Source organism: Aptenodytes forsteri, unplaced genomic scaffold, assembly GCF_000699145.1.
Source record: "Aptenodytes forsteri isolate BGI_AS27 unplaced genomic scaffold, ASM69914v1 Scaffold15, whole genome shotgun sequence".
NCBI lineage: Eukaryota > Metazoa > Chordata > Aves > Sphenisciformes > Spheniscidae > Aptenodytes > Aptenodytes forsteri.
The window spans coordinates 2,250,229-2,272,506 of NW_008795129.1; the positions used below are offsets into that span (position 1 = coordinate 2,250,229).

The 22,278-nt window shown below is 42.5% G+C and overlaps 1 protein-coding gene across 1 annotated transcript in view; it reads right to left on the reverse strand.

The window, feature by feature from the left end:
* Positions 1-17,556: 17,556 nt before the first annotated feature.
* Positions 17,557-22,278, reverse strand: part of ADK (adenosine kinase) — a 303,687-nt gene continuing 298,965 nt past the window's right edge. The window contains exon 10 of the mRNA XM_009277647.2: positions 17,557-18,736. Within this exon, the coding sequence (XP_009275922.1) occupies positions 18,612-18,736 (125 nt within the window). The 3' untranslated portion in view covers positions 17,557-18,611. The remainder of the gene's footprint in view (positions 18,737-22,278) is intronic.

The following is a 22,278-nucleotide window of genomic DNA, read 5'->3' on the forward strand; positions in this document are numbered from 1 at the left end:
TATGGCCGAAGAGATTAAATACAATAGTGGGCAGCAGGCTCTTTTGAGTTTTAAACACATGGTACTGTCTCTAGTCTTGTTGAAAGCTCCTTGCTACAGTTTTCATGTTTGTTAAATAGGAAAAATATTAACCTGTCTCTTGGTGAAGCAGACTTGGAGCTCAGAAATGCTCCTGTCTGTAAATGCTGGGCATTATTAGAGAGAACATGTTCAGCTTGGGAGGGGGGTTCTGAATATAGTGATGAACCCACTCAATTTCAATTGCTGCATAAGGGGTTTTTTCCTATTATAACAATTAACCTCTTAGAAAAGAATTAGCACTGAGTTTACATGTTGACTCTATAGACATTGGATAATTGCTTTAAAAAAAATCATCTATAGTCCAGGAAATTACATTTCTCCTTTTGCTTCTAAAATTACAAACTTCTGACTTCCCAGCTGGTAACGCAAGCAATCAAAATCGGGTCTCTTGAGTGCAGTTGCATGACACACATGAACAACAATCTCATTGCATAAAGAATTAACCCACTGCCAGCCATGTTAACTGGCTCCAATTCCTGCCACAAAGCCCATCCGATCCGAGCACTGTAGTTCCCACTTTGCATAGGTAGCAACGTACTGGTCAAGTAACAGCAAACCTTCTCGGAGACCTACCCTGACAAAGGTTCCTGACAGAGGGAAAGAGTTTGGAATAAAGGACCGAACTGAAGCGCAGAAGCTCTGGCTTTGTTTTCTGTCTTTCTTACAGACTTCCTATCAGTAAGTCACTTACTTAACCTCCCAGAGTTTCATCTTCTATCATATAGAGACAGTAATACCTCCTTTGACTGTCTTTTTAATCTAGAGTATAAATAAAGCGACGTTACCCCCCTCCCCCCTTAATCTCAGCTAAGACATCTAGGCACTACTGTGATTCTAATCAGTAACAGCATTAACCACCGTTTAAACAGAAGGGCCTACTTCAATTTGGAATTTCCTTGATTTTATCTAGTTAAAATTCTCTTTGTAATTTCTCCGGGTTTTTTTTTTTTCTTCTTTTTGAGAGAAGGTAGGAGGAAAGGAGTTACTTGTTTTGGGTTGATGATTTAGTTCTTTAAATGCTCCAAGTATAGGGTCATAGAAAGGAAGCAGAGAACATAGATCCAAATGAGGAAAAGCTGGCAAATCTAACTTCTTTCAGCGGGATCGCTCCCTAAAATGTGTTCTTTGGAGCTTAGATTTAAAGATGACCTGCAAATGAAAGTCCAGAATAAATGTGTGACTCAGTTGTGCGCTTTCCTCAATGAGCTACCTTGAAGTGACCTGGGTGGAGGTTCCCGCAATACCTCCCCAGCATTTCATAGACTAAACACCTTGCTGCTTTCAGGTGCTTTTTCTTGATGTTCAGTCTAAATCTTTCTCTACTGGGTTTTAAGTCATTGCAACACTAATTATAGTCCTAAATCAGTTCTTCTCCTTTATTAGTGTTTACTGCAAATGGTTATCTTGGGGAAGCAATTGCCATATTCCTCACCAGTTAATCAGTTAAGCAACCTGTAGCCACTTATTCTTATCTTTCTGTTTTGAAATACTTTTTAGCTGAAAGAGTCAAACAAACACCGCCACATTCAGTTGTGCCAAAGACTGCCATCCAGAGGGTTTTGTGCTACATAATCCAGTCTGGAGAAAGGTTATTCATACATTCAGAAGACTGACTTTGCTGTCATATGTACATGTTTGTATGTGAAATTTCTAGATTGACAACCTTTCAAAACCAATTGCCTTTTCTTGGGACAGGAACATGAACCTTTATTTCTCTTTGATTCGAGAACTGACACCACTGTGATCTCCATCATGAGTCTAGCAATAAGCGTGTTGTTCTTTGCAGGCAGGACTGACTGCTTGAGTTGAATGACTACATGTTGACCTTGGGGGAGCTGCAGGGAGGTGTGTGTGTTTGTTTTTTAAATTCACCTCCTCCATGCTGTGGGGAAAGAAGCTTTTAGACATTACATGATCCATGTGGACTTAAACAACAGTTGATTTCAGCAGCATCTTACCTTTTTCAACACAGCTTTATGAACTGTTGAGGCTTAGTACAGGGGGTTTTTTTAGATCAAAAGATGTGACAGGCCACAAAATGTGCAGTGAAGAAATAAAACCATCCCCCCATACACACCAAGAAGCACCACTACATACCAGATTCCCCTGACAAAGGTGTCTTTAGCATGAGTCCAGAAAATTGACACTCCAAACTGTGCATATACTTCAAGACAGCCAGCTGTCTGCCAGGGACAAAAGTCTGTCTTCTTCTCTCATGACGAATTACAATGGAGCACAGCAGTCATTGCAAGTTCAGCGAAAAGGGAGGCTGCGTGTGATGTGCTGCTCAACTGAGGGGCATCAGAGGGACTGAGAAAGAGCTGGAGCTGGCAGGTTCCCCAGGGCTTGTGCCTCCAGCCCGTGGTTCTGCTTCTGCTCTACTTAGTCCCCTGCTGCAATGCTGGGCAGAAGTAGCCTGTCAACTGTTCTAGGCACAAGGCTTCTCTGGTACACAGGGAGCCTTATGGCTGTATTTAAGAAAGAAGAATTATTATCTCCCATTGCTACACAGATTTAAAACCCCCAAAAGACTGAGGTTCTCAGAACCACATGTATAATTTTAAAATCTCTAATGAGGGAGAATCTGAAACTCAGGAGGCCCTGAGTCCAATTCAGAGACAAATTCGAGCACTTGTGACAGAGACAGATGAGTTACATCTGTTCATAGAAAGAAAAACAATTTTATGATCATGCAATTGAATTGTTTCTAATTAATTCATGATCTATATTTCATACTGCTGAAGCAGGGTCTGAGACACACTAGAAAAAGTCCTTCATGTGGCACATCCTAATGGTGGCAAGGGTGCTGAGTCACTGATTCCATTATTAACAAGTGTTCTTGAGTTTGTTACTCATCTCTTAATTTCATTTTTTTGTTCCTGGACACACATAATGAGTTGTTAGTACAGTGTCAGGGAGCAGCAAGGGTCAGTTGCCCCCTGCGGCCCAGGAGCTGAGGGGTATCCCAGGGCTGGCAGTGAGGGAGCGGGGCAGGGCAGACCCTGAGACCAGGGCCAAGTTTAACTGAAAGTCAAGCTCCCCAGGCAAGTTTGCGGTGATGAGGCAGGTCCGAGGTCAAGCTGGGCAGTCGATCCGCAAGTCAGGATCTGTATTGAGTACAGTGATGAGCAGGCAGGTCCATGGTGATGAGGCAGGGCCAAAGTCAAGGTCAAGCTGGAAAGTTAGCCTGTGAGCTGTGGTCTGGATAAACAGGGCCCATGGCTGGTCATGGGCACAGCTGCAGCTGAGCTAGAAACCAGCACTCCTACTGCATAGCCTAGGGTTGAGCTGAAATGGGGTTCCTGGGCAGGGGTGGGGTGGCGGGGTGGCCCCAGGTGAGGCTGGTCGGGGCCATTAATGCTTATATGCCCTGATATATATAGATGCACTGTGTTTTCTAGTTTTCTTTATAAATAAATGCCATGAAGAGTGCCATATGTTTGCCTGCCCCATAGAGCAGGACTTTAATGTTACGCAAATAATAACGTGATCCTACAAACCCTTGAATATGTCATTGACATCTTATTACAGCCTGGGTAAGAGGATGCTGGGTGTTTGCACTGATGAGGCTATTTCAGTATGATAAGCTGCACTAAGTGGGCTCAGTTTTGCATCAGTGGAGTGTATTTGCATATTGCACTGCCAGGGAAAAGAAAACCTTCCATATTGCAAGAGTTTGCCATGCACAAAAATGCCGCTGCAAATCTCTGAGTATGTGAGCAGTTCCAATGAAGGCAATACTCCGTGAAAGTGCTGTGTTGGTGCTAGCAAGGCTAAATTAAAGGGTCTGTGACATTTCCAGTTTCTTGGATGCTCACTGGAAAACTCATCCATATACTTGCAGGACTTTTTGCAATATCCATTGCCTTTTGATTTATAAAATTGCACATGGAAAAAGAGTGGTGAATATTTTTGGCTATGAGAATTCAAATAGTCTTTTGGAAGAATCATTATTAGAACCAACCTTAAGTCCAGCCAAATATTCCCATTCTCTTTCACTTCAATCCTTGATATATGCTTTCCTGTCGAAAGGCAGCCTGGAAGAGCTGTCCATATTTCCATTCTGTACAACACTTGTTTTGTATCAGCTGCTGATTTATGATTTTTTTTTTTATTTCAGATTTTTTTTCCATTTCATATCTTTTTAAAACTGACAGAAGAAGCCAAAATGTATCTTATATTTTCCATTCTATGTTGCATTTTGCAGTTGTGTCTTAAAAGTCTTCCATAAGTCCCTCACAATCTTATTCCTAAATTAATACAATTATTTTAGGCCAGGACCTTGAAAAACTGGCACCACATTTAAAAATCTGAGAAGGCAACTTTTATATTAAAAAAGACCAAATTACTTCATATCTATATAAAACTATAGACACATGCTCATACACACATATACACACATACTTTTAGTGTAGTGATATGTTACAATGGGTTTACATATAGGCTATTAAAACAATGTAAATGAACAAAATAAAGCAGTCCATAAGTCCACAATCTTATTCCTAAATTAATACAATTATTTTAGGCCAGGACCTTGAAAAACTGGCACCACATTTAAAAATCTGAGAAGGCAACTTTTATATTAAAAAAGACCAAATTACTTCATATCTATATAAAACTATAGACACATGCTCGTACACACATATACACACATACTTTTAGTGTAGTGATATGTTACAATGGGTTTACATATAGGCTATTAAAATAATGTAAATGAACAAAATAAAGCAGATTACCAGCAAAAAGTGCAGTAACAATCTTAAGACCAAAATTATAATCCCAGAGTAAGTTGAGAAGAGGGTCATAACATGAACAATTTCATTCTGCTCCTACAACATTCACTAATTTATCCACAAAAGAGATTTGGGGTGGGGCGGGGGGAGAGATCCTAAGGCTCCAAGATTGTTTCTCCAACCAGATTCAGGCTGGGTCTTGTTTGACTGAAGTGGAAATGCACCTTTTGCAAGAAGTGCTGAGTCTGAACAAGAGACTCACCGCGTCCGTCCAAACAGCAGCTCTGACAGAGGTGCCGATGTGGGAGAGTTCTTCAGGGATATGTTGTGCCCTGGAATTTAAGCAGAACCTCCAATAGACACTGATAGCCCAGTACAACCGCTCATCTCTCTCTAGGCCATCCTGCAAATGGCGCTAATAGTATGGACCTTCTTCAGAGACGCACGATGCAGTTTAGCAGGGCAGTGCTGGTGCAGAACAAAGCATTACCTTCAGGCAAGTCGGTGGGAAGGAATTAATAAACAAAGTTACCCATAAAGTGAGAATGCAACAGTAACAAAAATGAAAGTGATTGTAAAGTCTGTTAATGCATGGATAATTCATGTAGTAAACAGAACAGGAGGCACACAAACCATTGCTTTGGTGAATGGTGTAGAAAAACCTGTCAGCAATAGATGTCAAATACATCCTTTGTAGCTTCACTGAGGTATTTTGCAATGAAACAATCAAAACAAATATGCAGATCCCAATTATGGGACAAGAATCTTCTTGTAGTTTGGTGCTAGGAGTTTCCTGGCAGTTTGCTTTGCAACACTCGGTTTTTGTGCTGTGCTGGGACTGTCTGAGAGCTCAGATCCCAAGTAAGACCCCAGTCCCGCTGCTAGGTGAGTCTATGTAGCTCTGAGAGTACAGGAGCAGCTCTGTACCCCTGCTACACGGATGCAGTGAAATCGCTTTCCTGCTTTAACTGTGCACATACAGAAAGAGTTTGGTGTGTTGGTTTTTTTTTTAAAATTCTTGTTCAGCTGTAACAATGTGCTTCATTTCTGGCTGTTCAGCTTCTGTGGTTTAGTATTTATGACTCTGCACCTTGGACTTCCCAGGTGGTCATCCATCTCACATTGTGCTTAGGGCCAGGGTCCTCTCCATCCCGTATCCACCAGAATGTTCACCAGCAGGTGCTGAGTAGCCTCATGATTTCCTCAGCCTCCATAGGGTTGGAAAAACCATTTGCTGGACCACCAGGCAACAAGCAGCGGTTATGTCTGGCGAGCCTAAATCCAAAAAGGAAGATCATGGGTTATAAAGCCATCAGGGACCATTCCACATCACATAGCAACTTTCCGACTTATTCCTCCATGCTTCAGCAAGAGCAAACACAGAGAGACGAGGGCTGTCTAAGGGCCCTGAGAGCATCCCCCCTGCTGGATGTTTGGCTGCCTGGGCTCAGGGCCAACTTGGAGCTAGCGCAGCTGAGAGCTGCCCCACCTCCTTTGCTGGCCTTGGACACAGCGCTGCAGAGAGGCCTCAGCCAGGGCTGATACCACTTCCTGCGGGACCTGCTTTTAAGCTAAGCCCCTTCCATTTGGCCCCCATCTGAGCTTAAAGCTCCTGCTGTGTTGCAGCCATGCCTGTCCCTGGCTTTGGGTCCGTTGCTCTGGACCTAGACCCTGACCTGCAGCTGACTTCCAGTCTGATCTCAGACCTGCCCTATCACCATTAACCTGCCTGGTGCTCGCTGGGCTGTGCCTGATCCTCGTTACCCTCACTGGACCTGCCTTGCTTGCCTCACCTGGGGGCTGTGGGACTGGTGAGACTCCTGCCCTGCCAGCTGTGTTACTCTGCTCAGCTCCCAGCTCACCTTCTCTTGCAGAGAGCTAGCTCTTGCTGCTCCCTGACAGGCTGTTCTTCTCAAAATCTCCACAGCTTTTAGGCTGATGACCTCAGCAAAAATGTCAACCCATTTTCCTTCACAGAAGAACAGAAATGGTGGAATCAGCCAGTAATCAAACCTACCACTTATACTACTGAATCATGGAAGGAGCAAAATTAATAGTCTTACATTGTTACCCCTCTCTCAGCGATAAGAAGGCAGGCCTAGAAACTTTGGGAACTCTTTTTCTTAGTCCTCCAGCCTTTCTATATGCAAAGCATAGAGACATCCTGGAAATAAATGCCATTAATTCACAAGCAGAAGAAAACAACTCGTGTGAGCAGCGGCACTTACAACCCTTGGAGTCCAATGGATCTTTCAGTTACATGCCCTTCCAACCTCAGCTGCAACCTGTATCACACTGGCACCGCAAAGAATATCACCGTACCAGCAAGTGTCACGAGACTAAAAAAATATAAAAAAATCCTCTTTGAACAGTAAGTAAGACGGAGTCCAGGGAGACCGTGGTCAACATGTCAGGATGCTCTTTTCTTCTTCCCCTGCTTTTCTCTCATGCCTTCCTCCCCCTGCCCCAGCTGATTTTGCTGGAGGCTTGGGCCCAGCTCCTGGAAGAATTCTTTTTGTGCCTATTGCAAAACTCCTGCAGCAGCTGCTCAGACCTTTTCCTACCACTGTATTGTGATGCAGTCATGATTTTACCACAAAAGTGGTGTTCACCTGCCATGAACCCCAAAGAGTTCAACACTGATTAGGAAGGAAGGCTGGCTGGCTGGCAGGCAGCATGACTGACTAAGCCTGGTTTCCTTAGGAACCCAGCCTAAAAGAGCGAGAAAGTAAGAGCATGTGTCTTCTGGTAGGCAGTGAATAATCCATTAAAATTCTTAATTAAAAATTTAAACATGTGTCTGCTAATTACATCACCCTTCTCCTGCCCTCAAAAAGCAGCAAATGAGCATGGTTGCACACCTGCCTGTGTGTTTATTTCCTTAGGATGCTGCTCACTTGCTCAGCAACCCAAATACCAGCTCAGGTAGCAGCTGCCATTGTAAAAACATTCTGGGGAAGAGAGATGACAAATATTTTCTTTTTGGTAATGAATGGCAAAACTGTTCACAGAAATCCTGCTCACTGTTGCTGCGTGCCCTGAATTTGTTGATGTTTTTCATATATCAATCCTGATACTATTAGTTCTCATCTCTCAGACAGGGCTATTTAATGCCAGCAATGCACACTTTGCTGGTGTGGACCAGACACCCGAAGACCTGTGAAAAGAGAAAGAGATGGGGTAAATGGTTTAAAAGTAGGCTGTAAGGATATGAAAATGAACAAGGCCATTGTCTGTGAACTCAAAAACTGCAGGGAAAGATCTGCCAAGGCTCTAGACCCTCTGGAGATTCTCAGTCCTGCAGGGATAGTGTGGCATTCCACATTTCAACCACACATGGGGTGAGGAGCCTCAGCACGGTAAAGGGACAGCTCAGATTAACTGTTGTCTGTGCAAATGAGCACTCATAGCAAATGAAACTTGCCTCTCTCTCCATAAGTTACCCTGCAATGAATCTCCTCTGGTATACATAGCCTCCTCAGCTGCTCTGAGTTGGCTGGGTTGCAGCCACTTGACATCGGGCCACAGCCTCTGAGTTGGGAAGGCTGTTTTATTCACTGCCTAGAGGAGTAGGATCATGTTCAACATCGCTGTTGTTATTTATTAAAGTCATTAATTTGGCAGGAATTAATCAAATTCTGGCAGGTTGCGTTATGTCTCTGTACATTAGCATAACTATGCTGAGCTATAGTGGGTACACTGGGTAAAAACCTGATTCCCTGATACTTGGTTCCTGTCAAAACAGGCAGAGGCCAGAGCAGGAGGGCGTGTGTGTCCACTGGCACACATATGGTCACTCTTGCCAAATGTTCATCCAATACGCTCTCCTCGACACCTGCCTTTACGCAGTGGTCCTACCACAACCTGCTGAACCTCTTGGGAAGGGGTCCAACCGGGATGTGGGTTTGTTTCCTTGGGGGCACTTAGAGCCATACTGGTAGTGCACAAGGCTGTCTCCAACTCGACCTAGAAAAGACTCAACAGACAGTAAGAAACTCTGAATCCCTAAACCCCAACACTGCATCACTAACAAAGCACTGCCTCAAGACTGTGAATGACCCTATGAGATTATCTTTAAAGTGATATTTTAATGCATTCACTGACTGTTTTAAAGCTTCATAGGTGAAGTCTTGAGACGACATACTGGAGCAGGCTTCATTATCCTCAGGGGTACAGACAAGGAGATGGCTGCCCTACTGCTGAGTTTCCCCATGTTGCGGTCACATCCAAGATGGCTGGAGTCGGGCGACTCAGCTCAGGGGCTGCCAGAATCACTGAATGATTTTTTCATGTGAGGTGAAGCATCTGTTATTGCGGGGTAAAGAAACTAACTGGTCCTTCCTTTAAAAAAATGGTTATTTGTTAAAATCTGAGGCGTATGTAGGGTTTAGGATGCCATATGGCAAACCTAGGGGCATATGAAATCCCAAACAAGGCCATGAGGTTAATTGGCTCTAGTCAGAAATATTGGGCCTGGCAGGCCTGGGCTCTCATCACGGAGGAGGGAGCCCAGATCTGAAATTCAAAAATTGGCCTGTCTGTGTAGGGTGTCAGCTCCCAGTTCCAGGGCTTGGTCACTCCCTGAAATCCCGGGCTCACCTCTGCTCCTTTTGCCTTTTCCTAACTTGCCAGGAGGGTGACGCGAGCATCTGTGTGGTTTACCGGCAGGACCCTGCCCTATTGCGCTGCCCTGCTACGTGGGGGTCGTGGTAAGAGTGCTGGGAGGAGAGTGGTTCACATTGAGGTGGCTGTTTGACGTGGACTCATCTGCTCCAGTAAATGACCACAGGTCGGTCTCATGGGTAATGTTCACTCTGCTGACCAGGAGCCAGGCTGAGCTTTCTATATTGGTTTTGCCCACCAGGAAGACTGCAGTGGCAGAGCTGTTGAGGACAGGCTGATGCACTTACCTCGTATGTACTCTCCAGCCCAGACTGGATGGCAGGGAGCGAAGCAGTGTGGTGGGGTGAGCCGGGGCACATAGTCATAGGGTCTGGGTTTCTGTGGGTCAGTGTCACTACCCTTTGTGCTGCGGTGGTGGAGGAGAAGCACCCGAGGCTTACATCAATACCTGTTCAAGCTGGGAGTGGGAGGATGTGTCCGCAGCTGGGCTCCCCAGACAAAGCTCAATTACTTTCCATTTGTGTAGAGAATGGGTGCATTTAACCCAGAAACAGTAGCAACCAAAAAGTCATTTCACTAAGTAGCAAGATCATTCACCACTTGGGAGTAGCTAGAACTATTTACAAAATGTTTTCACACTTCAGCAAGGAAGAGGCTGCATATTTCTGACTGTGGAGCAGAAGGCAATCCTACAATAATGCCTCATCTTTACCAATCATTCCAAATTATTCACATGAAAGATCCTGCTTTCTCTCTTGGACTTTAATGAAGCTCCTGTTGAACCAATTATTCACTAGCTATTCATGTATTGTCAGAAAGGAAATCGCAGAAGCTTTGTCATTAGGAATAAGATTTGATTGGCAAGGCACATGGCTTTGGGGCGGGTTTTCTTCTTCCCCTTTTTGCTCTAAAGCCATAGCTTTTAGCTGGCAATTTCCACTGCTATAGTCTGATGGAAAGTGATAAAACGCATCAGACTGCAGTACTCAAATGAGAAAACACTCCAGATTAGTAGGAATATAATTATGTTTTTCATGACATTGATTTTTTATTTTCTAACTGATAAAAGTAAACAACTGAGGGGGGGGGGAGTGCCGAAAAACAACATTTAGACTTTAGTGAGATAATTAACTCAGCAATTAAACATATTTTGTATTCAGCATTTGTCCTCCATAGCACACAGCATATGTGACGTTTGTCCTTTATTCAAATTCTTGTTTCTTGCAATCTTTTTTGTCAGCAGGAGTGGCAGCCGGTGAGAGTCCCATGAAGGCCCACTTCTATGGTGCTTTACTTTTAAAGATGAATATTCACAGCTATGGTTTGGAAGGGAAGAGGCAGCCAAAAAGAATCATTAAGCTGAGCTAAATGAGCAGAACTGAGAGGCAAGAGACCTGTGCAACAGGCATTTGTGTCTGCTTTCTTTTTGCCAGTAGTGTTTGGAGGGGAAGTAAACCAAGCCCCTCGTGATCCTTGCTGTTCTGTGTACTACTCAACTTTATCCAGCTGCAATACAGGGCTGCAATGTCAAATGCCCTGTGCTCTGATCCCATTCGATATCACAGCATCAAGATGGGCTAGTACATGGGCAGGATATATCCAAGGAAAATTAAAGAACAAGAATTAAAGCCAATTAAAGAAAAGAGGCTAGTCCTTTGGTAGGGCTGCCTGCTGGTTCAACCGAGTTGATTTCTCACTACAGCGTGAAACAGGGGAAGAGGCATAAGCAACAATGGATCATTAGAAATCTCACTGGCCTTTTTAGCACAGAGTAGTTCTTCCATCATCAGTTCAGCAAAGAGTGAGTGAGTCTTCAGGGAAGCTGATTGTCTCAGAAGGTATGAACTACGGTACAGGAGAGATGTCCTCCACATCACTGCCCCGTCTTAATCTCTTTTAGAAAAATGAGGTCATTAGGAAAAAGTTACAAGTCTAGGATAAATAAAACGTGCTACTTGTGATTTTATAGGCAGCATCAAGAGGGACAAGGAAACGCTGTGTCAGGCAGAGGTGTGCAGGTATGTCATGCAAAGGATGACACAGTACTTCTGCATGTCAACCCAAACTGCAAAGCTGTAGCTGATACTGCGCAAGTTAATACCCAAGCACACCACAATTTATCTTTTTTCTTTGGGACAACAATATGTGAGGCTTCTTTTCAGGGCAGAACTCTGAGCCTCAGGGAAACTCAAATATCTTCCTACCCTGTGAGACTCCCATGGCCCAATTTAAGCTGCTGCTGCTGCTGCTGCTGGGGGGGTAGAAGGGCTAACTTCTGAGCTGGCATAAATTTCTATAGTAAACATACTATGACACGTCATTCCAAATTAATTTCTTCCTTTCCCAAGCTGAATTTGCCAGGTTATGTGCTAAAAGCTTGTTTCTTGCTTTGTCCTGAAACACTGTGGTGCATAATAAACATCAAGCCGCAAGAAGCTGTTTTACTGCTAATTTTAGGCAATGAAATGTATTGTGTATGTATTCATGATTCATACAAATCACCATGTATCTGGAGCACAACCTTCCCTAAATCCAGGGTGTTCATCTTGTGAAATCTGTGGCCATTTACGGAATGCAAAAGTTGCACTGATAAATGCTTTTCACTATCAGACATAAAATGTGTTTGTTATTGTACTGACCTTGGGAGATGAATAGGAAAGCGCTTTGTCCTTACCCTGCAGGACAGCCACAGCAGCTGGCTATGCTTTAGGACAGGCCAGACCAAAATAGGTCTGTCCATGTGATAGGTTGATAGAAGAACCCTGGAAATTCTGCAAGTTATTTGAGTGCCATTAATAGTCCCACCAATAGATGATATCCCTGAAAATGAATCCTGAAGTTGGATCAATGATTTAATTTATAATTCACTGATCCACAGATATGACAACAATCTAATTTTTTGGAAAACCCAATTGTGATTGGTAACTACCTCACCCCTTAAAAAAACCCCAAACCTACTCTTTTTATGACATTAACTGGGACAGGAGGTGTGTTTGTGGGGAAATACTTCAGGAGAGAGATAAACCCTATGGAAACAACAGGTTATGTAGGAAGCGCTGCCCAAACAGCAGATGAGCAATGGGGTTTTGTGCAGTATCTACCACAAGTATTAATATGAAGAGGAGAGATTAGAAGAATCATCATTAACTTGCAATCCAAATAATTTTAAGAAACTAAGATCAAGGTAATTTAAACGTGACTCATTTTGCTGACAGTGATAGATTTTGCTGCCTTCTTTGCCTGTTTGTTACTTATTTTCTGTGAAAAGTGCAATACCAACAAAGGGAAAAGGCCAGGGAAGAGCAGCCCCCCTCTCTGCTCCCGCTTTGGATGGCTAACAGCCTTAGAGTAGGTAGGTCCCATCCTGCCTTCTCCCTAGAGCCAGCAGAGGTGCCTGCAGAGCGTTTCGGGAGTTGTTGCTCAGCTCCCTGCTCTAACTTGTCCTCTGGAGGCACGGTCTCCAGTGGCTACACGTGGAGCCTAGAGAGCATGGCCTTCTAATCACTTACGTTTGGTACTTACCATCACGTAAGAACAGCCGGCAAATATATAGGGGAAGAGGGAATGTGACTATTCCCAAGGACCCAAAAAGTAGGTACATTCAAAATAGAGTGATTTTTAAGTACAGTCAAGTGTTACTTCTAGCATGAATAAGAAGAATAATATGTAGAATGAGAGGTGATTTTCAAGCTGAATCTATTTCTTGAAATATTCTCTCATATGCTGTTATTATTCCACAGTGATTCTTCTTTTAGGGCAATATTTTACACCAATGTTAACATCTCCATGGCACCATAGACAGGGAGGCCTTCTAAGCACACAATTTCTCTCGCGCTCAGTTTAGGAGCTCTTCCATTTTTCTGTGCATTTACGCTGCACCACTGACTTGAGATATTTGATCCAGAATAATGATAATGCTTTGCTTTTCTTCATTCCAGCCTTTACTCAATCTCCTTTACAAACACCACTAGGGAGTAACAGGGCCTCAGGAGGCAGAAAGCCCAGCCAAAGCTTGCCTGCGAGTACCTGGCAAAGCTAGGACTAGACGACAGACGTACTCGATCCTGCTCTCATTTGAGAAGCAGCTCAGGTTGACATGGCTCTGAACTTTGGAGATGATCTGCCTGCTAAGCTATAGCACATTTATGATTTGCGGGTTTCTAGTCTGACTTGGCTTCATTTTTTAACTTTTCATTTTCTTTTTAGGGAACCAAACTGTTCACTGGGTTTGGCAGCTGACGGCTATTAACTGTCACACTCCAATAACCAAGGGATAGTTAGAACAGCATTAAATATTTGCACTGTGCAGCAAGGCTATACTTCATCTCAGTACACATGAATCCCATGCTCTCTTCACACTGGAAGAAAACCCACCTTATTGCTATTCAAATCTATCTGTCTGTCTCTCTTCCCATATTGTCATTACGCATGCAAGGCCTGTCAGTGCCATTGACACAAAAACCCCCTCTCGCTTTATGCCAACACCAGCGACACCTGAAAAAAACACAAGACACAAAAGAATTACTGCTTTTAAAAATTTTGCTTATTTGGCCTTCATTTTCTAGTAAGGTCGCTTATTCCATATCTCCTAAAAGTATTTCTCCTGCCCTGCAAGGGTGCATGTTTTCTCTCACAGGAACGGCTTACAGGTAATTCTAAAAGTGGGTTTTGGTAACTGAGGTTTGTCCATTTTGTATGTCCCTGGTTAAATGGTGAAGCTTTGTTTTGAGCACGGTTTTTCCCCCTCATCATCTTAGCTGCCATTTTGAGCCTAATCTTTTAGGAAATATCCTACATAGGCACTCCTTGTGGTCCACTTTTAAAAAGCAAAATTTATTTTGGCCTCTGCAGGAAGCATTTAAAGCACATAATGAATAATGTTTGACACAGGAGTCAGTTAGCAGTCATTTTAGATTAACAACACTGCTCAGAAAAAAGCCTTGCAGGGGATTAGACCAAGGGAAAGATGCTTAGGCAATAACCTCTGAGCCAGTTGGTTGCTGAACTATTCACAATAGACACAACTATCTCTGAAGGTCTTAAGTGTGAGAATTATCTCCGGGAAGCGAACAATGAGTTAGTGAGATATAAAACAATAGGCTCATGCTCTAACACAAGCAGTTAGCACCGCACATGTTCTCTTCTCATTTAATCTGCAAGACTTTCAGACAGTAGCAGTTGGTGCCCAAATTAAGACTTCCTCTCTGCCTTTGATCTTATGTAAAAACTAATGAATTGTATAATCTCCAACACCTCTGAAATCCCGCTGGTTAAAGGGAAACTATCCCTACCTTTCCCATGCCTGTCTCAATTCACTAAATGGGAGCTATATTTAACAGCAGGCCAATCACATGATCGCTGAAAAGGAACAGCACAAGGATCTGTAATCCTAATGCTCTGGAGCTGTGATTGCTATAAATCCTTTGCAGAATGATTTCCTTTAAATCCCAAACATGTCATCACACTTTTAATTAACATTTCTTTATGAAAACTGCGGATAAGACCCTTTAAATTAAAGATTGTTCCCAGACTTGTCATCTTAAACCAGTGTGCATTTCTATTGTCATTTTCATGTAGCATATTTTACTTCACTTTGTAAGCAAAGCTTTTTTTCTTTCCTTTCCCCTCCTTTGCCTTCCCTGCCTTAACCCTCAAACAAGTAGTAACCGCTAGCACTGTTTTTCAAGGGTAAACAAATAGCTTTAAATTAGTTCATGTACAAAAGGGAAAATGCAAATAATCAATAGACCAGCAATGAGTACAGGCAGAGATGTGGCTGATACTGCCCTACTTGAATTCTTACCACCTTCGTCTCTTGAGTTTACCATCTAATTGAGCTTACCATCTTCTTTACAGAAAGAGATTGAGAGAGGAAAGTGATCTGCCCAAAGTAACAAAGTGGATCACCTGCAGAAACGGAAACACAACCTTTATTTCCTGATTCCCAGCTCTTAATTCTTCTCAGCTATTTAGCATGTGGCTTTCTGAATACCAGGCCTATTTCCTTGCCTGTTGATCTCAGCAGCATTGCTACCCACTTATGTGGTACTAAAACAAGCCTAAAATGCATGATGCTGGGCACAGGAGATGCAGTCTTACTTCCAGCAAAAGGGAGGAGTTTTATCTGAGTGAGGGTGATATGCTTTGGCTGGTGGCTAGTGGGAAATGGATTTCCAATATTCGTTTTCCTGAAAGTAACCCAGGTAAGAACTCTGGGTTTGAATGATGGCTCAAGCTCAGTGACAGACCCACTTCAGTTATGCCATCTGGGATTTGAGACAGTGGCACATGTCACTGGCAGACAACTCCTTCAATGACGTTTTTCAGGAAGCCCAGTTTTGTAACATGCCTCTGTGTGGAATAAGCCGGTAGAGGACCAAAGAGAGAGGAAGAATATTTGTGAGAAAGAATATTAAGGATGGCACCATTACTCACTATATAGATTAAAAAACCCCTTCATCAGTGAGAAGCAGGAAAGAAATACAGATCCTGAAAAGAATCCAGAATGAAACCGTCAGGCAATTTGACAGCACAAATTGAAATTATTTAGCATGATTTGGCAATACGTTTCTAAGCATCTATAGATCATCCAAGAATATCCATTGACAGATATTGGAGAAATAATGAATGGCTAAATAGAGCAGGTCAGACTCTGATGCCCTTCCATGAATTGGGTAGTAGTTTATTCCTCAGCTGCTCCCACTGGCTTCAAATTATGCTTTGTAGCTGACACTCAGAGCCAAATGTCAGGAGCCCACGCTCACCAAGCACGTCAGTGGAAAACCTCAGAACAGAACCTCTGACTTGACTCTCTTGCATCCTGAATTGAAAACAAGGAATAGCCTAGAGAAAGGAAGAAAGAAAGAAAGAAAGAACGAACCCCCCGCTATGTTATGACTACCTTCCTTTACATATCCTCCCTTCCTTTACAGGAGTTACGCTGTCTTGTAGTTTCATTGGTACAGTAAAGAATGTTTACATATTTATATTCTGTTTTAAATGGGCCATAATTATCTGGGCAGGACATTGATAAAGTTGTTTCAAAAGGAATGGAAAGTGTCATGGATGCACAGCAAAGGGAACGGCAAATTTAACCACTAGACCTTTGGGTTTTTCCTTACTGACAGCCAAATTCATGCAGTAAGCGTGGTGTGGCGTATGTGACCATACTTTAAAAGCAGGGACTGCAACACATCCTTCCTTGGCCTGTCAGCTTTTCCTGATTAAAATATATCGCATGGATACATCAAGTTAAAGAATTAAAAATTAACCATGAGATGTAAAAAATAACATTCTTCTGATCAACCCATAAAGCCTGAAGGCCATGCACACTGTAGCCTCTCAGTTTTGTTTGCAGTTCCATTTTCACTCTGATATATGCATTCCTCTTCCTCTCTCCCATGCTAGAACATGAGAAATGTAAAGTCCAAAGCTCTTTCGAGAGTAGCGCTATGAAGAAACCAGACAAATCTTATTTGCGCAAAGCTGTTCATGAGTAGGTCCACAGAGAGACAAGGCCTGTACATGCAACCTTTTTCAGATAGAAACTGTGAGCCCGAGCCCTTGAAGGACAGACTGTACTTACGATGCAGTGACCTGTGCTTGCGACGATGGAGTTCCGTGGCCCCACAAGGATTTTCAGGAGTGGCCGGTTTGAAGCTCCTTGATGTACTTGCAGGGATCCCATCAGGTGATCTCTAAGACAACAGAGCCTGTTGTCCAATGTATCAGGCTGGATTCTGGGCCAAACAAGGGAATTGGGATCATAGCCTTGATTTCTCCCCATGGTCTTTGCAATACACAAAGTGAAATAACAACATTCAATCTCTGCATCCCTTGTTCCATGCTACGCAGCAAAGTGCGAAGCCCGCACTGACTTAACATTCTTTGATGAACCCTAGCCATTTATTTTTCATCTCTCCTGTGGTACAAACACCCAACTGATGTTCCTTCCCTTCCTTACTGCTGAGATCACCCTTGAACACCCACCTGGACACTGAAAGTCACCTACAAAATGTTGAGATCTAGCATGTACTGTGGGTAAAGCACACGTTTCCTGTTCCCATTTCAGTACGATATGTGGAGGAGAGCCGGACACATACCAATGCAAAACCAGGTGTTACCGTATGACAATTTTTTATTTATCAGTATCAAATTACATAGCAAAGTAATGAATGCAGTGTCAGATCACCTCTGAATACTGTAAATACAAACAAAATCCACCATATTGCTTAATTATCCAAAGGAAATTAAAAGTTTAAAAATGTGCGTTTCAGAGATTCCGTTTGGCATATCCTGTCAATATATCCTGCATAAATATTTCTGTACCTCATTTTCACTATGTGTACCTTAATTAAATACAGCCTCTAGAAAGCTCACATGGAGGAAACAGGATCTATCTGTATGTTTATGTTCATCATCAGCTCACGCACCTGCCCTGATGAAATCACTGAAAGTACCTATCGGCTAGCTCACCTGACAGATGAATGTGACTGTACATAGAGTGGCCAGACCCTGCTCTCACATAGTGCCAGACCCAAAGCTACCGGCCTCGGTGCAAGACGACTGAATGCATGACATCAGCTTTGGATCAGGTCCTTAAATTACTGACAAAATAGCTATCCACTTTCGTGGAAGCTGGGCTGGATCTGATGGCCAGATCTTGTACATGCAAGTATGTAAGGAAATTCTTGGGACGTTTACACCGCTCTTTACACTAGTGTGACTCCACTATATAGAAAGAACAATTCTTGTTTTAAAACGTTAAGTGACAAATAAAGTCAGGTCTGTTGATTTCACGTAAGTTGAGTACGATTTGGCCACAGCCGGATACAAACTAGACAATTCAACAGAAGTATTTTAATGGTGTTAATCAGCAGTGTCATTTACATGGGACTTCCTTATAAACTGTGTAAATGGAACAATTTTTCCTGATGGATGAGAGAATAAGCTTCACTTAGCACTGCTTCCAAAAATTAGGACTACTGAGACACTGTAGTGGTATGAAAAGGAGAACACCATAGAAATATATATTTTGTTTAGAATACAATGAACAGAAGTACAGAAGCGTTGATGCAGGTAATTGGAAAGGTGAGGAAAGGGAAAGAGGAAAAAATTAGGCAGGAATCCCATGGCAACATGGGAGTTACTCTTGATCCCTCCAATTCACCAGTATCAGTGGAAGTCAGGCTTCTCTGGGAAGGTGCAACCTGAACGCTTGATAATTACGCTGGCTGCGTAATGTCCGGCCCGGATGCACTCGTTCACTGGTCGGTCATAGACGAGCTGTGAGAGAAAGCCTATGGAACAAAGCGGGAGAGAACGAGAAAGAAGAAAATGGTTAGATTAGGGGTTTTGAGTGTATCAGTTTGTCACAGGGCAAAGCACTGAATACTGGCCTAACTGTATGTACACAGGTAGCCTGGCTAGGTTAAATTTAGTATTGCGCTTGAGTGACCTGCTGAGTTGCAGTGCTGCTGCTGTTATTTCTACTGGAAGTCTCCATTTGGTAGCTTCAAGTAAATTAAAGATTATCAAGACTGATCTTTATTAGTGATCAGTCAAAATGATTTTACCAGAGTTCCTGCTCTCTTCTTTTCCAGAGAACCCTGATTCCTCAAATACCATTTCGAAAACAAAGAAGCAGTTTTCCCTGCTGAAGAGAGCTCCTTCTGTTCATACTGGCTACAGCTACAGCCCCACAACTGTCACTCCGCAAGCTTTTCTCAAAAAAAGAGAAAGGCACATAACAAATAAACGTTATCCATATTCACAGTTACAGGTGTTCACAGTGAAAAGAAGGTGAGAATTTTTTACCTGATGAGGAAAGTTAGATGACATCTGTTGCCCTCGATCATGGGGAATTTAACCTAAGGCTTCAGAAACAGTGGGTACCTCTTAGCATGTTCACATGCCTATGTGAACAGCAAACCGTATGGAGAACCAAGCACCTCTCAGAATCGGGGCACTTGGTTAACTGCTTTAGCTAACAAAGCCCTAGCATGCATGGCTTAGAAAACCAGAAGTCACTGGGAGCTGAGTGTTTTGAAAACCAGAGCACCTCTTTAAATGAATACAAGCAGAGTCCTAAAAAGGAGATTATTCATAGGTACTTGGAAACGTTAAGTACAAGTGGCACCAGAAATTTTATGGATTGAGTCCCTCATTTCAGAAACATTTTGTCTTGGCTGAAACTATTGTGATCAAAAGCATGACAGAACTTATGGCAGAGGTGAAATACGTATTTTAAATTTGGAAGAGGTTTTCAAGACGTGGAAAGTAAACTTAGTATCTTATAATTTAAAACTTCGCTCTCTCATTCTAGAGGTAATATTTTATTCACTTTTATCCTGCTTTTAATATGTTTCAGATGTAGCTCTCTTCCTCATCCAATCACAGAAGGAAAGTGAGACTTGCCCAGGAAAATCAGAATTCTAGCAAGCTGAAACGTGTTCTTTTTTAAAGCTTTCATCCACCATTTCAAGTTCCTGTGTCACGCTCTGACAGGCCTTGGGCCTTAACAGTACAAATCTAGTCTTGAAACCATGTCTCTCATAAGTACTATGTAGCTGATAGGTACCAATTTCTGACATATTACAAATTTTGATTCAAAGATGATATGTTTTGCTAGCTTGCTTTCAAACACACTTTCTCCGTTCAGCTTGGTCACTATTGGAACAAAGGCTCTACATTATATTGTGATGCTCTCATTTAACCTATGCTCCTTTTCCAAATATTTCCTTTTGTGGCACATGAGAGCATATTTTTAGAAGATGATAAAAATATTTTACCCTATGCAATAATGTCTGCTCCTTGAAGATTAAAAATCATGTAAAGCATGAAAAATAAGGTTAGATTAAAGGATAATACTGGTGAGCAAAAGACCCCGTTTTCATGAGTCTAAGATCTCTTTTTTTCCAGAGAGAACTCCTGATTCCTCAAATACCATTCTGAAAACAAGATCTATCTTGGCTTCTCGGTCATGACTGATAGTGAAAAGAAGCCCAGTTGATGTACAGTTTTCTCGAAACTGCACCGAGTGGGAGAAGAGTTTGAAACTACTAAATCTATAAATCAAATACTTTTCATTGGAATAGGGAGGCCATAGAAAGTAGGCGTTTTAGTTGACAGCTAGGAGAAAACGCGTATGTTTGTGACATCAATACTTTTATAGAGAACTACGTATTAGCTGGAATTTCACAGATATTGACTGACACTAGCTGGGAAAAAATGACTGCTTCACCAACAAAAGTTAAGTCCATACGCACAAGTGGAGAAGACAGGAGTTTTCAGTATAAAAGATGAGAATCTGAAACAGGAAGAAATTGCGCTGTGAGTGCTATCACTGATGGCAGTCAGGGGATGACAGACAACACAACTGTGGCAGGATGGTCCAGCTGTAATAGCTGGGTAACAGTTGAGAAATTCAAACAGCATGCCTGGCAGAAATCAGACCGTTTCTGAATGACGAGATCAAAATGGTCTGCTCTCCATTAAATTAACATGCATTCTTAGGAGAAACTTTCTTGGATACGTAGAGAACGTCAATCATTAAATTTAAACTGCCTGGGAGGCAGAAGCTTGCCAGTGTGCTTCTGGGTGGTTAAAACTTGAGAGCAAGTTGTAACCGTATGTAAAATGAGGCTGTTAAGACAGTCCATTTCTGACTCAGTAAGTATCGAAGATGCACTGGGCAGGCCTCCAAAGGCAAACACGAGGCTAGGTTTTGTGCAGAGCATAAATTCAGAGAGGGGTTTATATAAGAAAGAACAACTGTCCTGTATGTTTATGATCCAGGCATCAAACACATACGAAGATGAGAAAATCCAAGGAGCGAAGGACCATAAAACATGAATTATTTTTTAATACCAACTAGACTGAGACTGTCATCACCTCCCAGGCTCACTGTAGTTTCAAGCTACTACGTATCTTTTGTTTTCAGTGAAGCTACTTCTTATTTATCCTGATCTAAGTGAAAGCAGAATCAGGTGAAAAAACATCCTGTTCTAATTGGGGACAGAAATGAGAGATCTCTGTGATTTCAGAGTGGTGGAGAAATGACATTAAGTACAGCTGTCATACGTGAGATATGTAGAAACTGCAGTGGGGAGTTTGCCCTCAAACCATTCTCTTGTCTGTTGAGTTTCTCTTAAAAGGTATGTGTTTCATAGATGAAACAGAAATAGCAGTATCTGACACAATATCACATCGAATGACAATACAAACACACATATCACAAACACAGAACTACATCACATACTAAGACTAGGCAGTTGGCAAAGCAGACCCCGAGGGAACACCAGAAAGCACTGTTGTTTGAGCAGAGAAACAAAGAGCTCTACCAGGTTGGCTGCCTTAGCTGCAGAATGTTCTTTTTAGTTAATGCAGTAAAAAGCAACATGGTCAGAATAGAATTCAGAGTTTGCCTCCTCCGGTGTATAAGATACTGTGATGCAAACCCCATGAGTCATACTCTCAAGGCATGGATTCAGATCTTCGATTTCCAGCTGAAGGAGTTACTGCCCCATCTGTTTTTCACCATCCTTCTTTGCTGCTTGTATAACCTGATACTCTGTCAAAATGAGCCAGATTAAACAGTAAACTGTTGAATAGAAGATCTTTGCTAACCCAGCTGATTTAAACTTGTCCTGGTTTCGGCTGGGATAGAGTTAATTTTCTTCCTAGTAGCTGGTACAGTGCTGTGTTTTGGATTTAGGGTGAGAACAATGTTGGTAACGCACCGATGTTTTAGTTGTTGCTAAGCAGTGCTTACACTAGCCAAGGACTTTTCAGCTTCTCATGCTCTGCCGACTGAGAAGGCTGGAGGTGCACAAGAAGGTGG